The 17446-nt window shown below is 34.3% G+C and overlaps 1 protein-coding gene across 4 annotated transcripts in view; it reads right to left on the bottom strand.

Moving 5' to 3' along the window:
• Nucleotides 1-4880: 4880 nt before the first annotated feature.
• sr (zinc finger domain-containing protein striped) overlaps nt 4881-17446 on the bottom strand; it is a 67342-nt gene continuing 54776 nt past the window's right edge. For 3 of the 4 annotated variants that reach the window (XM_076403729.1, XM_076403726.1, XM_076403728.1), the window contains 3 exons: nt 13672-14846; nt 9176-9433; nt 4881-7092 (listed from right to left, as the gene is read on the bottom strand). In XM_076403729.1, coding sequence (XP_076259844.1) covers nt 9197-9433; nt 13672-14846 — 1412 coding nt within the window. In that variant the 3' untranslated portion in view covers nt 4881-7092; nt 9176-9196. Of the gene's footprint in view, nt 7093-9175; nt 9434-11944; nt 12176-13671; nt 14847-17446 lie in introns of those variants that run through there. The other variant, XM_076403730.1, reaches the window with a different exon arrangement.

Here is a 17446-nt window from a genome sequence, read left to right as displayed (position 1 = left end):
TATTTCTCGTTAGCTTGATCGTTACAATCATTATCCTACTTTGAACACGGTTGGGTCCAAATTAAACGAAGTAAATTTATTGACACATTAATTGACATTTAACTCTGGGTTCAACAGCGAGAGCTCAGATATCCGGATGACGCGGCTGACGATTTAGGCGCATCACGGTGATGACAGCGGTAGTAGCAGCGGTAGCCGGAATGGTACAGCTCAAGGAATGTTCGCCTAGATGCGGTGCAGATGGTTCTGTTCGCTTGTTACGAGACAATTTTGATCGTTACGGCAATTTACCAACGTATTTGACCTTAATTTACTATTTTGTTTTACCTATAGCACATATTGCGAAAGTTTATAAATTTAACTAGAGCGATAACAGTGTAGTGTTTGATTATTTTATTTAATTAAACTTTCCTTAAGCGCTTTAAATCGTGTTTTTTTTTGCTTGGTACTTAAAAAAGGCATTGTTCACTATTTATTCAACTCTATTCCACATTAACTTTATTTTGTGAGGATTAGAAGAACAAATTTGAAAAGTATTAAAAACAAAAATCATGTAAAGGGTGTTATTGTTTAATAACGGTAATTAAAAGACTACTTTTTGGACACAAATTAAATATCAAGTCACAGCTTTTAGTTTCCCCACCGAACAAGAATTTGGTTAATATATCGCTTCATCACTAACTACACATTTTTGCAAAATGCTGGAGTTCCCCAGAGCAATGTCTTGGGACCACTTCTGTATTTGCTCTATACCGCTGATATCCGAACAACAAAAGAAACACTACTTGGAACATTTACTGATAACACAATTATCAAGCCAAAATATATAGATCTGTCTAAGGCTGTAGAAAGAGTACAAGTGGCAGTAAACAAGATTCACAAATGGACTCGAAAATACAGTTTAATAGCTCCAAATTTGTCCATGTTAATTTTGCGTTACGACGAAATGAAGAAAAAACCTAATTATATCACTTGATGGGTGCCCGATTCCTCAAGCCGAATCAACTAAATACCTCGGCATTCATCTCGATGGTAGGTTTAATTCGAAGTATCATGCTAGACAAAAAGCAGAGCAGATTAGATTCAAAATCAAGTATCTGTACTGGTTAATAGGAAGATACTCTCAACTTAACCTAAAATCAGAGATTGATTTAACAGTCAATTATCAAGCCAATTTGGACCTATGAGGTGCAAATATGGGATTACACTAAAACATCAAACCAACTAGTAATCAAACGCAGCCAAAACAACGTTTTATTATGAAGTACTCACCAATGGTTATTGGTACGTAGCCGACAAAGAGCTGCACGATGACCTCGAAATCAAATGGATTTACTAAATATTCCAATATTTCAAATTAATTTGTAATTTAAAATTGTACTAAGCTTATCTAATGTAAGATTTCATTAACTAAAAAAAAAACGGCAATTAATGTTTATTGTTCCAACAAAATATTGTAGAAAAACTCCTGAAAGAGTTCAGTGATCACGCAGACCAGGAGCACAAAGACGACACTTATGCTTAATAAAAGAAGATGTTATCAATTGCAAGTAGAGCAAAAGCGCTGGAGTTCGAAAGAGTATGAAGGCATCCTGGTTATTTACTCTTTAAGGATTGGGAAAAACTTGTATATAACTTTGATTAATATTTATTATATCAGGTTTTCAAAAAAAAAACCAAAACTTATTTATACACCTTATATTTTTACAGTTTTACATAGACCAATTTTTAGTACGGTACATATGTTAGGACTTGGTTATCCACGAGCTAATATATTATCAAACGTCGTTAGACATTGTTTACAGTGTATAGTAATCTACTGTTATAGTTGAGTTTTTAATATACCATATCTAAATTTGTCGGTTTTCGTATTTTGGGGTGTTTTGCGTTTCCTTTACTACTTACTAAATTACTAGTTCTAAAGTACTTGGTTTAAACGGACGCTTAAGAAACATCATTAAAATACAAGTTTGCTCGAGCATAATTGCATTGTTTATTTCGTTCAAAAAAAAAATATTATAAAATGCTTTTTTTTAAACTTAACAAATTTACCCTATTAAACAAATGAAATATCTTGAATTTAGAATTAAAAAGTAAACTGCGTTATTTCTTGCCTTTAAAGTACTATATATTATATATTATCTTAACTATTATTAACTTGTAATTGAATGTACGTTTTTTATAAAATTTGCTGAAGGGACTATACTATTGTCTCAACCCAATTATTAGTTTTGGATTCAACTATCTAAAAACGATGATTATTTTAAGTCTGATAAAGAGTTATTGAACGAAAATCCACTTCAAACTATCAAAGGGCCTTCAGGTATCTGAGCAGTTAATTAATCATCTGTATCCAGACGTCTTCATGCAATAAACTATAAAACAATAAATTTGTGTTAAAATACATTTTAATGTATACTTCTATCTTCTGTTCGAATTAAATCAAGTTTTGCAATTATTTTTGCAGTTTTTTTAGTGCTAAGTGACTTAAATTTGAAAATATAAAAAAATATTATATTATATTATGTATATTATTTATGTTATTTTATATATTATTTGTATTATTATTATTGAACATACTGATAACTAAAGAAGTGGAAGGACAAGAGCACGTAAGGCTGAAGAGATGGGACATTCCCAGGTTGAACAACAAATTCTTGTAGAGGAATGGGAGCTACGATCACAGATGGGAGCTCTCTAAAAAAACAACTAACAAACAGTTTAGAAGGTAGATAATATAGTAGCTTATTGTTCTGAGTCATATTGTTATGGCGCAGAAATGAGAATAAACAAGATTAATAACTACATATGAAGTTTAATGCTATTTGATTACATCTTGACCTACTGTCGAAGTCTGCTGTGTTTTTTTAAGTTTTGTTTAAACAGTGTATGCCATATTTGTAGTAGATCACTGAGTGTTACTTATTTTAATAGCAGGTATGACTTAGAGAGAGGAATCCATAATACATGATAAAGAGCACTTCAATATATTTGTAAAATTATATCGCACGGCTCTAAAAATATCTCCATTGCTTCCTGATCGAATATGTTCGATACGCAAAAATAGCATGGAAACCCCTCTCCCAACTCATTCAATAAAAGCAAGGAATGCTATATTCTTTTAACAGTTCATATAGTTTTTCTTTCATTGTGATTAACATAAAATCTTCTTCCTCTAAAATAGGGTACGTATCCGTAAGATTGTAACTAATATAACAACACACATCCTGTAATTTTGAGCTCATTTAACCATGCTTCAACATTTGTAGCGTCGCTTTTGTGCTTTGTACCTATGGAATTCAATTAGTTGGCTTGCTCAATATTATATTAATATTTATTAGTCAATAAATGTAGTCTTTCTAAATTGCCATAGCTTAAAATAGCTCAGGTTTCATCTAATTGCCCAAATCTATTGTTATTTTAGCAGCTGGTTTGATTGCAATCCTATGGCTGTTCAATTTATTTTAATATATTAATAATTATAACAATATAATTATTGACAATATTCACAAATCGATGATTTAACATTACTTTTTTTATAACATCTTTATTAGTTACGCTTAGTACAATCTTAATTTACAATTAATTTATTACTACTTTTCCTATGTACTTGGATTAATTAAACAAGCAAGACGAGTGCGAGAAAATATATCAGTATGTATTCCTCAATTATACAATTTTAATTATTTATTAATTATTAACTTATAGCTATAGTTTACACTAAATGTATACACTTTATATAAGTTCGTATGGTTTTGTTCGCTTCAATCTCCTGACATCCTGCGCTCTGTCCAGCAGTTGTATTGCTTCCACGTTAGTAATGATTTAGTAATCTTCTTTCGTGTTTCAAGGTGAATTAACATTACTGTCTAATATTTATAATCAAAATATGAACTATAAACAATAAAACTCTAAGCCTTACAAAACAAGGCTTTCACCAGTCCCATGGTTAAATCCAAAATGACCGCTGTGGTTCTACCGAAATTTACCGAATACTGGTTATGATTCACTACTACCAACCTAACCACGAAAACTGGGTGAAGTTTGGTGATATTTCATTACTTTTTGATTTATTGTCGAAGTTTGATGTTTTTTTCGAAAGTTTTCTTTAAATAGTATTCGCCATATTTGTAGTCGATCACTTACCTTGTTTAAATAGATTGTGTGTTGCGGATGACTTAGAGGGAGGATTTTTGAATAATACACGATTAAAGTTATTATTTAGCATATTTATTTCATTGTTTTGTTTGGGAAATACATCTTTGACGAGAACACATCAACATATTTGTAAAATGTGAGATTTCTTGTTATTTTGGGTCAACGTTTTATTTTACAATTGGTTTTTCTTTTTTTTTCTGAAACATTCTTTCAACTCTTATCTTATTTAGTTTAGACAAAATCCATGTATTCAAATATCACATTTAGAAAATACGATAAGATCTTACAGCCTTGGGTGATTGAAAATGTTCGTTTCAACAGGACCCATTTCATTCAGGATCGCTTGGGTTCCCTTTTCATTTAACACGGGTTGTTGAACTTGAACCAAAACTGATCCTGAGTCCAATGGGGGGATATATAACATTGATTAAATCAAACAACCAACAAAAATCGACAGACCAATAAAAAGGGGGACGTCGAACTCCTACCAGGGATGGAAGTACGGAATAAATAATTTCTTATTGTGCTTTGCCAAAAGTGTCACAACAAATATAGATATAACAATATTTCGTTCTGGTTTTTTTTTTGATTTTAACAATTAAATATTACATTTACTATGTACAAAATGTATAGTATATGTTATTTGATCATATGTACAGGGATATATTACAAAGTCGTCTTATGATAAAGGGGTTATATTTTTTTTAGTTAAATTACAATACTTTTTAGTAAAATTTTAGGCCTTTATTTTCACGTGGATCTGGGACCCACACATTAACAGAATAGACAAAATCAATTTCAACAAGTAACATTTTCTCGAAGCTTCACAAGAGTAGAAATATAAAATCTAAAAAAATAAAGAAAATCTAACAAACAGGAGAAAGATTAAGATTTATTGAGAATCGCGCGTATAAACGGAATAACAGAAAAAAAAATTGAGCGACATATAAAAGGTTTTCGACATTTTTTCATTCTCAATAGTGGTCTTTTCTTTCTCCAATCAACAGATATCGTTTCATTTAATTGCACAGTTTTCTCCCATCGGTTTGTTTCTTTGCACCAGATCTTTAATTAATCCTATATTGGTAACTATGAAAAACTCTGACATCTCTACAGTTTTATTGTATACAAGACACTTGCATAAGGCATTCTCGAATAAAAATTTTCTCTGAGCTTTTTCATAGACAACGGTTTATTGACAAGATCTTTATTGACTCTTTGTACCGAAAGTAGTACGATTTTCATTTTTTAAAGTAAAACAGGTTTTTGTACTATCGACTCCTGAAAATGCAATCTATCGATGTGTCAGGAAAAAAAATGCATGCGTTTTTGGTACACCGATGCATTCGCACATACAAAGACAGTTTCCAAATACGAATTTGTTTAGTCTCTATCAGTTAAACTATATTTTTTTCGGAATGTATTAAAACAACAAACAGTGTTATTTGGCATTTTTTAAAAACACTTTATCCTAATTAATTAATTAAAGCTTTCCTTTTTTGTTTAGTTAATAGTTAAAAAATCTACTTAAACGCAAAAGATATATAAACATCTTCAGTATATAACAAGGGACTTGAAAGGTATCTCTATAATACAAAAATAGGATTTATTTAAATAGAATCTTTTGTTTTCGATAAATTTATGATTAACAACCATAATCCGACGACGCGAGGCGTCGCCGGGCATCAGTCATAGTTTGTTTCCTTTTTATTTATTTTTAATAAGAGAGGGTAGAGATATATATATGATATATATACAGAAAAAAGATCGTCATTTATTTTGTTCGATTTTCCCAGTTGATAAAAACGCTTGAAATAGTAATGAAAAAGGTAAACACTCAAGATGACAAGCAAATATATATATATATATATATATATATATATATATATATATATATACCTCTGGTTTTTGGGGAAATCCCTGAACATTAGATTGAATCGGAATTATTTCAACTACATTTTTATCAACATATACTGATTATAAAATGAGTCAAGAACATTATCATTTATTGATAATACTGAAGGAATCTGTTGGCTTTATATCTACAACAATTATTGGGTATGGGATGCTTCAGTCCTTTTCCACAAGATGCCGTTAGTTGTTCCAACTTAAAATTTTCAGAGTTTATGTTACGAAAGAATTTACGGGTTAGATCAGTAATATTGCAGTTTATCTCTTCGAGAACAAAAAAAATAATTTTAAGTGGATGCAAACTTTGATTCACATACCTAATATTTTCTCTGTATGCCGTTTTCGACTCACCTCGTACTTATATACATGATATATCGGAAAAATCGAAACAATTATGTATGGCACGGTACATTCGATGGCCAATTTCTAATCACATAAAGTCGGCGGTACCCCTTGAAAAATTTTGATTTTCTCGGCACCGGGCGGTCTGGCCCAACGTCCTTATACGCGGAAGGAGAATTTTTCTCGATGATTGGACCACTGCATCTTTCTGGACCGATTTCATCGTGAACGTAATGAGAAACGAAGGAAAAAATATATAAACTACCCACTATTATCGAGATCAATCAACTGTTTCAGTCACTAGTCCACCTTTAAACTCTCGTCGCTGCTTCCGTCGTCTTCTTCCATCTCCTTGTCCAGTAGCACCAGGTCGGGGCCGGTGGAAGTCTCCAGGACGTTCTTCGCGGCGCCCTCCTCGAGAAGGATGGAGTTGGATGCTTCCAGACCGCCGCCGCCCAGGGATAATAAGGTGGGGGTGTCGGGGGTGGGGCTGCAGGCATCGTTGTGCGTCTCCACTGGCTCGGTGGGTGGTGTTTCGGGGATGTTACCTTCCCCCGACAATAACGGTGCCGTGGGCATATCGTCGATTTGGATGAAGACTATTTTGGGAACGCTACTGTCGGCTACGCCGGTTAGATCACAGTCGTCTTGGATAAGTAGAAAACATTCGCCGACCGGTATCTGAAAGGAACAAATGGATATCAATATACAGAACGGGATATGTACAGCAAGAATATTTAGGATAAATCATTGTGGTTTTATGTCAGTAAACATATTTTAATTAGCATTTAATTTTAACTACTCCAATTATTTAAAATTTAGTGTGAACCTTCTCTGTACATCACTTTATCGTATCAATGTAACAAAAGTCACACTTTTTTTGCGCCATTATACAGTTTACAATTACAGCTGTTAGAATTTTTTTAAAACTATTTATGACATTTAGGAAAATAGTAAAAATCCAAATGTTGTTATAGTTTTATTGTGATCTAATAAAATAATGTGTAAAGAAGGCTAACGCTACACTTCAAGCAGATCTGTTCAGTAGAACTTCTGATGTCCTGTCAACTGTCTCGAAAAGTAGTTTTGAGAAAAACCGTGGTGTCATCTAGTTGTCACCAGCAAAACAATTTAATATTTTATATGACTTTAAAATAGTATAATAGCTAAAATACTATAATTGAAAGAATGCTGTTTTCTCTGCTGACGGCTGCAGTTAAATACCACAAAGCAGCAGTAAATTAAATTGTAAATGTCAATAACCTATTGAGATAGAACAATAATAAATGAAAAAAGACCAAATCTCAAAGGTATCCAGTTAGAGCCAGTGCTGTTAGTAATACAGGAAACAAATCGCTGAAGGAATGGAGGGCTAATTGCCAAGCTGCAGCAGATTTTGCTTTGGAGATGGTGCGTTTGGAAGAGAGGAAATGTTATAATCAATACCAAATGGCCCCAGGGCTATTTACTTTCTGACATCTAAGCTTGTGTTCTTTCAAATACAATTACAAGGTCAAATCATCATCAATGTCATGACAATGATTTCTGTGGCAAAATAGATCTTTTGGGTCGAAAAGTCTGAAAAAGTATAGATTAAGATAATCGGCGAAGATCTGAAAAATAGGATCTGACATCGTCTGAAGCCAGAACAGCTGCGGCCGATAACCAACTGTGGCTAGATATAATAAAGAATACATAAAGTCTTGCAGGATTAACATCAGCGTATTGGTTTCGAAGTCAGAATTGGTATGAAAAGAATGAAATACATTAAGACTAAACCTGTTTACGTCGATTTTACACATAAGAAAAATCAACAAATTCGTAACAAATGTCTGTGTATGGTAACATAGCAAACGTTTAGGAATGACATTATATGGGGAGCAACGCTGGAAGGCTCATGTCGAGAAGTAGAAAGAATAACTGGGTATTAAATTTAGAAGAATGTATAGAAGAATTTGGAAGAAATTCTGCCCTCTGAACCTACAATAAAGAACTACTGTAGTAAGAAATTCTTAAACCCATATGTTATACAGATATGGAGTTATGTCAATCAGAGTAATCTGGTCATAAGTGCGGTTTAAGAACTAATTACTCAGGAGGACTGTTAAGACTGGTAGTACTTCAGAAAAAATAACTAGAACAGAAATTCATACTATGAACTAGGCCATTAAAAACTGACTCGAGTTATAACAAAAACTTCTTCACCATGCGAATGTTGAGGCAGTTCGGCTTGGCGATACTGATTGAACAAGACGACTCAGGAGAACTAAGTACGATCCAAAGAATAAATTATTAAAAATTTACGACTGTACTGTGCAACGAAATATTGTGGAGGAGCGATCAAACAAAAAAATACTTTCAACGCAAGTTTATTTTATTCTCAAAAACTCCATACAAAAATTAGGCATCGTTAATTATTGATTCATTGAGTATTTAACATTTTTCTTCATTATTCAGCATATTTTAATTGACTTTTATTTTTTGCCTCCATGTATAATGAGTATACGTCTACATTTTTAATGTAGTTGAACGATGCAATTAAACGAATTATTTTTAGATAGCTTTTTTTTTGATAATCGATACACATGTTTTCTTCAAGTTTTAGTTTATTAATGCTGATGATTTAAATGAAAAGAACGCATCGATTTCTATTTTCTGACTGTGATCATTAATATAAATATAAATTTTCTGCAGTTTTGATCATTTTTTTCGATTATGTTGCATGTTTTTAATAACTTAATGGGATGTTAAAGACGGTACTTACTCGGTCGGCGTTTGGCAATTCTCACAGGGGTCCATGGGCGACTCTGTCCATGGGATTGGCCTCGTCGCTGGTGACGGTGTGAGATGGTATTTGGTGCGGATGCATGTGATGATGGTGGTGGTGGGTATGGTGATGGGGGGTGGGAGAGGGTACATGGGAGCTCGGCGTGGAAGCAGTATTGTTGTTATTGGCATTCACAGACGAGGAGCTACTAGAAGAAAGCTTCGATTCTTTCTTCATACGTTGCTTGAGGTGAACCTGCAACAAACAAACGATAGTTAATAAAACGCCTATTTTAGACAAAGACCAAGAATGCACTCAGTGCGCATTCCGAAAATGGTTTGGATTGACAGCTACATAAATTATCGCTTAAAACAATTCTCGAACAAAAAAGAATCGCTGTAATTGTCACGCGTAATGAAAGGTTAGATCATTAATCATGAGATAGTAATAATAAATTATCTTGTGCTCGTGGTGTATGTGATATATTTTTGTAACGCATTGTTTAACATGTAACAGCTGTGATCAGAAAGTAATAAGACGTAAAAACCAAGGTGTTGATATTACTTTGAAGAATATAGAATTATGAATCAAAAACGCCTTAATTTTTTTCATTACAAGTATACAAATTCATTCAAATTACAATTAATTCCAATTCATTTGGTGCTCTGAACTCAGATTTTAAGTACGTGTGTCTAGATTGGTTCTAGTTTTCGAGTTCGCGTATGGTGGCACTTCTGTGATCTTATTACGACTGTCAGCTGACGACGTTATGTTAAACATCATCTAGAACTTGCTTTTGTGCTATGATTGTGGTTCAGAAGTTGCAAAAATGCAGAGACTATGTTGCAATCGATTCAAAGTGTTTTTTAATATATATTAAGTTACACTTTTTTGTACACACAGTTACACTTTCATTTTCTGTGTCAACCTTATTAAGAGAACAAAAAAATGATGTAGATGATTGCTACTTTAGCATGATGAATTATCGTTGGTAAAAATGTAAAAAATAACATAGTATAAAAGTTAGTGTCCAAATCAGTTCCATGTGCGGACAGTGATCCATTGCCAATATGTCCAGGTTGTATGTTATTCACGAGTTTCTCGGCAACCACAAATCACCGGATTACAAACACGTAAGCGAATTACAAAATTACTACAAGACCGAAGCTCGATTTCTTCCAAAATAAATTCTCTGCATTCACATTTTACTTTTTTTCCACTGATGGAAAGTTGATACCAAGGATTTTAGAACGCAGGCATGATGAGCCATTTCTATTTCTGATACCAAGCAGTGCAAAAGACACTCAGTTAAAACTCTGTTCATTTCTGATTTATACTTTTTAATTCAATAAACGACCGTTAATCGTCAAAGATAGTAAAATAATTAATATATTGAATATTTCGATAACTACAACCAATTTTTAAAACATTTTACTGATTTAGAATCAGCTTTAAGTTGCCCAGGTTCAAAATCGTGTATACTTATGATAATGATACTGGGTCTTCTCATAGTATTCCATAAAATAAAAAAAGACGAGAATCAGCTTTAAGTTGCTCAGGTCCAAAATCGTGTATACTTATGATAATGATAGTGGGTCTTCTCATAGTATTCCATAAAATAAAATAAAACGTTATTAGGACATTATTTTGAGCCAATTGAGGATATTAAAAAAAGGGAATCGAATAACGCTTGAATTTAAAGATTGAAAAAAGCGTCGACCTAAATATATTTTTTTAAGCCAGAAACTCAGTACGAGCTTTCATGATGGTTTCATTCAATTCGGCTTCTAATTCATCATGCTCACCCTTTTTCAATTGAGGCTCTTTCTCAAACTGCGTTGTCGAAGAATGGCTAACGTAAGTATAAAATGTACATATCAATCAATAAACTTGATTAATTCGAAATGTGTTTAAGAACCCGCTGCTGAAAAGAACCATTTTATGGACCATTAAAAACGACAATTCGTTTACCATTTAAAAGAAACCCACAGAAAAACATTTACCACTAAAACACCGGCCCAAAAATCAATAAATAATCTAAAATTAAGCGAGAATCTTTGACGATCTCGACTATCTAATCCGGCACATTAGCGACACCCGAAGCCGTATGAAATAAGCTGTTTTTAATACATATTTATAGGGTTTAATAGTGGCTCATTATCGGAAATATAATGACAGATACTAATTGCAGACATTTCACGCAAGCCCAGCTTGCCAACGATGCAAAAAATTTATCGCGAATGGATTCAGTACTCGAGCATTAGGGGCCTACCGTACCATTCCGGTCGGCGTTATCGATTCGCACGTTATATATCATTCATGTTAACGTAAAATTGCATTTGTCTCATATATCATTCTTACATAATAACGAGCTAACAAGGTATTTACTTTATGTCAAATAGTTAATTATTTATCAGAACACGCATAGGATAATTAAAAATCATGATGTGTTGATGTTTATTATTAGTCCGCATTATGAAACCATCAACATTTTGTAATTACAGGACTGGTAATTAATTATTTTCAGATATCTTCTAGGATAAGTTGATATATTCATATGAACATATCAGGCTTTCATAGATTCCGATGTATTTTTTTATTAATTTATTAATATATTGTTACTAATCGTTTGCGTCTAACCTACAATGTATCTTTATTATAACTTGAATTTAGGTATATAACTCCGAGGACCCATCGGTCCTATCTCAGTCTCTGGTGAAATAATGTTTATTCATGTCACTGCTGAATTTTTTAATATATACACCTCACTAACAACACTACACAAGATCAGACGGTTTGATTCTTTTGAGTCTGTGTCCTGTTCTGGTGGTATCCAGTAGTTGCAATATTTCAATATTCGTATGAGAATGGAGTCTTTCCTCACGCCCCCTTGCAAATCTTGATTTCTTGACTGACTGTGGGTATCTGAAGGTCTCGATGTAGGTAATCGGTCCTATAGTATTTGGATGCACCCACAATACCTCTCAGGACTTTGTTCTGAAAAATTTGTATTTTATTTATGTTACTCTTTGCAGAACATCCCCATAATTATACTCCGTATGTCCATATAGGTTTCAGTATTTGCTCATATCATAGCAATTTATTATGTACTGATAATTGTGATTTTCTGCCAATTAGTCAGTACATTTTCTTATATTTCCGTGCCAGTTCTTTTCTTTTCTTCTTTATATGTTCCTTCTAGCGAAGTTTTGCATTGAGATTCATACCGAGATATTTAGCGTTGTTGCTATATGGAAAATGTTATAGGTACTTGTACGGGTTGTTTATAGGTGAACTGCACATGTACAGACTTACTTTGATTAATTCTTATTTTCCAAGCTTGTGTCCAATTATTTATATTATTACTTGCCTGTTGTAAGAAAATACCATTTTTGCATAACAATATTCCTTAAAATCAGGCTTATTATGTTAAATAATTGTTATGATCATCAATTATTTCAAGAACTTTTAAAGATATTATTTAACTGTTAAGCCAGTTTTCAAATCATCAAAAATATGATACATCTGATAACATTTGAAAAAAATTCAAAACACCTTTTTCCTCATTTATAGATCATTAGAGAGGTAGCTTGGTGCAGTTTAAGTTAGACCTGTTGGAGGACGAAAACTAAGTTGGACACTGGCATCACTGACAAAATTAAATAAGCTGCTGATTGATCACAGTCAATTTTCCCATTTTTTCCGAGTGGATTGACCTAAGAAATTTCTGCGTCCCAATTGTAAGGAACCAAAGCTAGTTTTCCATATTTTAATTATATGCAGAATATTATTAACTATTAGAAGTCATGGGATCATGGGTTACGTATGTTATACACAAAGTTATTGTTTTTCTAATTATTTATATTGTTTGACGAGACATGTATTTTGTGTCCATATTTATTTTTTAACTTTGGTGACTGATTTTATTTAATTATTTTTAGCAAATAACAATTATTAGCATTATAACTGCTAATTGTCATAATATTGTGTCATTTATATATATTATATACCAAATCAGAAACTAAGCTGAATTGGATAAAGAAAAAGTTATTCTTAGAGTGTGATGGCAGAATTAAAATGATTATTTCATCGTTTTCCTTTCAAGAAAACTATAAAATGTTCATTATAAACAATTTAATTATTTATTTACTTGTCTAGATATTTGTTTTGTTTCCATATTTATTGTGCTAATTTGGTTATTGATTTTATTTATTAATTCTAAGAATTATTGCTGTTAACTCCTCGGTATTTTCGAACGCACAACTAATGCTACTAGAGGACTAATATATACTAATCACTCTTTAAAATATATTACTACCTCTGTTCACCGAGCCATATATTCCTAAAGAACTATAATTAGTTTGGCAGAAATATTATGAGATCATTTTACAAAATAAAAAACATAGTTTTCTGCCAGCAGTCAATCCCAACCAAAATAACTAATAATCTAACTAAAAAATCTTATAAAATGATAAATATACTAATCTAGTTACCTTTGCATGTCGTTTCTTCTCGTCGCTCCTCGCGAATTTCCGGCCGCATACATCGCAACTGAACGGTTTTTCGCCGGTATGCGTACGAATGTGAGTCGTCAGGTGGTCGGAACGCGAAAAGCTCCGCATACAAATCCGACACTGAAACGGTTTTTGGCCGGTGTGGATGCGGATATGTCTAGTGAGCTCGTCCGACCTGGAGAATCGGCGATCGCAGTTCTCCACTGGGCACGCGTACGGCCTTTCGTGGACCGGCGTCTTACTCGGTCGGTTCGGGTACTTCCGCGGCTTTACCGGCACGAGTTTCAACGGCACTGGACTCTGTTGGTACACCTGGGAGAGGATCTCGTGACCTTTCGACGTGGAGGGATTGTACTCGGCTAACTGAACCGTACCGTACGGACTCTGAGCCTGCTGGAGTTCGGCGCCGCAAGACGTCGTGAACGGTTCCTGTTTAGGCACCAGAGAACTGGGTCCCGGCACCACCGAACCTTGGGGAGAGTACTCCTGGGTGTCCCATTGATATTTCGTTGGAGGCGCTACTAGAGGTTGTCCCACTCGCGAATAAACGAGATCGGACTGTTGCATATCTAATTGTAACGTGGTGCTGGTACTAGAACAACTGGGGTAACTGGGGGGTTGTTTCAGGGCTAGACTCTGGCAATCCATGCTCAACATCAGTTGCTCAGTACCTCGGTCGTCGTACTGTCCTCCCGCGGGCGATGGAGTTGCACTGGAATACTGTTGCGGACTCTGACTAGCCTGACTGGTCCCCCCTTGCAGAAACCCGAACATAGACGGATACATTGGTTTATCACCACTTTGCAACAACCACTGTCCAACCGCCGACGGACTATGACCCATTCCTTGATTGGCCATGCCCAACGGACTACCCTGCGGCTGCATCTGGATACTCCCTTGCATACCAGGCGATCCGGGCCCACTGTGCACGTTCCGATGCTGCAGCTTGGTCAGACTGTTGTTGTTCGACGAGGGATGGTGAGGATACATAGTGCTCATCGAACTCTGGGTCGTGGAATCCTCCTTGGGACTCAGGGCGACTTCGTGGGGCGTCGCCCGTTCCGTCAGGTGACTGCCGGAAGGCGAGTGATGCGGCGAAGTCTGTTGTTGCTGATGCTGTTGTTCGATGGACAGCTCTTCTGGATCTAAGCTCCCTGAAACAATAAAATACGTCGTCAGTCGACGGCCACGAGAAAATTTCGAGCGCGCACAAAAAAGTAACCGAATACCTCTACGGAACCCGATACCGCCGCCCGGCTTGGTACTTTGTGTGGTCTAGGAAACAATGGTTAATCAAAGGGAATTAAATATGGTCGCTCAGCAAAACTTCTCGGCCACTTTAACTGGATTATTCCGTCGAAAATTACGCGCGTGTTATTATCTCGAATACGTTCTATTTACCTTTAATTATAACGGAGGATGTGGCAATAGCGTTGTAATTGCATCCGAATCGGGATGGTGAATAAATAAAAGGTTTCGAGAAAAAATTCGAATTCAACTCGTTAATATTTTATTGCCGATTACATATTTTTATGGAATATATATATACCGGTGTCGAATAAAAGTTTCTTTAAATTGTATATTATTTTCCAAATACAATTTGTTCAATAACTTGCAACGATTTTAATTAAGGTGGACCAAATTAAATTAAATTTAAATAAAGCAAGTGAATCACTATAACAATGATAATTACGAGTTTATAAGATTCACATTTTTCGATTTGTTAATATTGCGGTAATTTCTTCAATGACAAGTACTAATTCTGATACTAATGACCTATAAATCTGTAATCAAGTCCAAGCTATATCATATAATTCAGTATCTATCAGTTATTTGCCAAGAATAAAAACAATATAAAACGCTGTTTTGAGAACGACCATAGGAGCTTCTAAATCTAGTCCTCTAACATACATTACCTCATGTCTATAAAACTACTTGAATTTCAAGGAAAGAAACTGATTCTCAAAGAAAATATAAGAATACTTGCAAATATTTCATCACTAAGTACATCTGAGCTTATATGCTCTGATTTGCAAAACTCCCTTGTAATGGATAGAACTATTGACTTTCAGAAGAAGTCAAGGCTTGTCTGATTCATTGAAGGATGTGTTCAAATTATTTCATTTCCAAATGCTAAACGATCTCTATTTTAAAATATAATTTTAGCTTGTATATATCTTCATTTAATATGAATTTATCTGCACCCAATATTATTATTTATTTGTTTGTGTGGATATTTGTTTTCTTGTGATATTTATTGTGCAAATTTGGTTACTAATTTTATATAGTTTTTTTTTAATTCGAAAAATTATCACTGTTAATTCCTCAATTCCTTGGAATGTGCAACTGACCGTAGGGTTTTAGCTTTTCGGTTTAGAAAGTTGGGCAGACTTTAAATCAATAATATCAATCGATTAATATTAAATTAATTACTAACTTTAAAATATTATAGATCCACCAAGGATATAGGTTTTGTTAAATATGTGAAATAATTATTAGAAGAGAGGCCTGCGTCAGGTGTGTTTATATATAAATACAATACAGTTGTGTACAATTGGTAATACTTCGGTTGCATTTTCATTTATCATTTGAAATGCTGATGATGACAGTTCATCAATAGGTTGTGTGATTCTGCTCTGTATCAATGAAGGTTGAAAATCCAAACCAACAAGTGTTAACATCTGTTTCGGATCGTGGGCGTGGAAGCCTGTTCTAGGGCAACCGAAACAGTCGAAAATCGATGCTACGTTGTCAGGTCAATGTCCCCTATCGCGAAATCCACAGTAGAAACGAAAAAAATTCCGGCATCAATCCACTTTTGTTGTAAATTACGAACGGCCGGGAAGGGTGAATCTGCCCCGATTATAAAAAAGATTAAAACATCGATACTTGCAGGTGCGTCGAGCCGGTCCATTGATAACGACGACGACATTGACGTCATCGCGCCGACTTGGCAACGTGACCTTAGGAGGGGGAGATTTCCCGGACTTTTCAAGGCCTTTACCATTAAATCTTCGTTGAGGTCACAGGCCCGCGCATCCAGGCCGATCGATATCGACGTCCCGAGCTGGAAAATCGATGACGCTCTCCCATTCATGAGCCGGGGACAACGGTCGGTCGGTTTTTTTCCACGAATCGTCTCCATCTATTCCATGAATATGGATGTGGGTGTATGCGGTGGTGCTTCCGCACAGGAAAAATCGAGCCCGGAACCGGTTTCGAACTTTCGGTAGTAGATCGGGGCTATGGAGTAACAAGTGTTTGACTTTCGGTTTCGGTTAATTCTCCATTAATGGAGGAACGTTGAATGGGTGGGGATTTTTCTACGATACAACGTAAAATTTTATTACGCGTGAAACGGTTCCCTATAGTTCATTTTATTGAATTGGTGCTGATCTAAATTATTCATATATATATTAAGTATAATGGCAAAATAAGTACAATTTGAGGGAAATTGTTTTAATTTTGAAAAAAAAAATTAGGCGACGACCATAAACCGTTTTGCAGCATTGTAGAAAATTTCATTTAAGCAGAAAGGGACGTTAATCGGAATAGTTTCTAAAGTTTAACAATACTAAATTTAACTCGGAAGATAAAAAGTTCTATTAATTGATGCATTTGAGTTTATAATTAGTTTATATCATAATATTCGACTTTTAACACTATATGGAGACACAATATGAATACATAAATTGAAAAATTAAAATAAAAACCATAATTTATAAAATTGATTTATTATTATTGTTTAATTGTA

The sequence above is a fragment of the Rhynchophorus ferrugineus genome, unplaced genomic scaffold (assembly GCF_030347505.1).
Source record: "Rhynchophorus ferrugineus isolate W39M unplaced genomic scaffold, kcgeb_rfMv2 rfM4, whole genome shotgun sequence".
Lineage (NCBI taxonomy): Eukaryota > Metazoa > Arthropoda > Insecta > Coleoptera > Curculionidae > Rhynchophorus > Rhynchophorus ferrugineus.
This window is presented reverse-complemented; position numbering and strand designations above follow the sequence as displayed.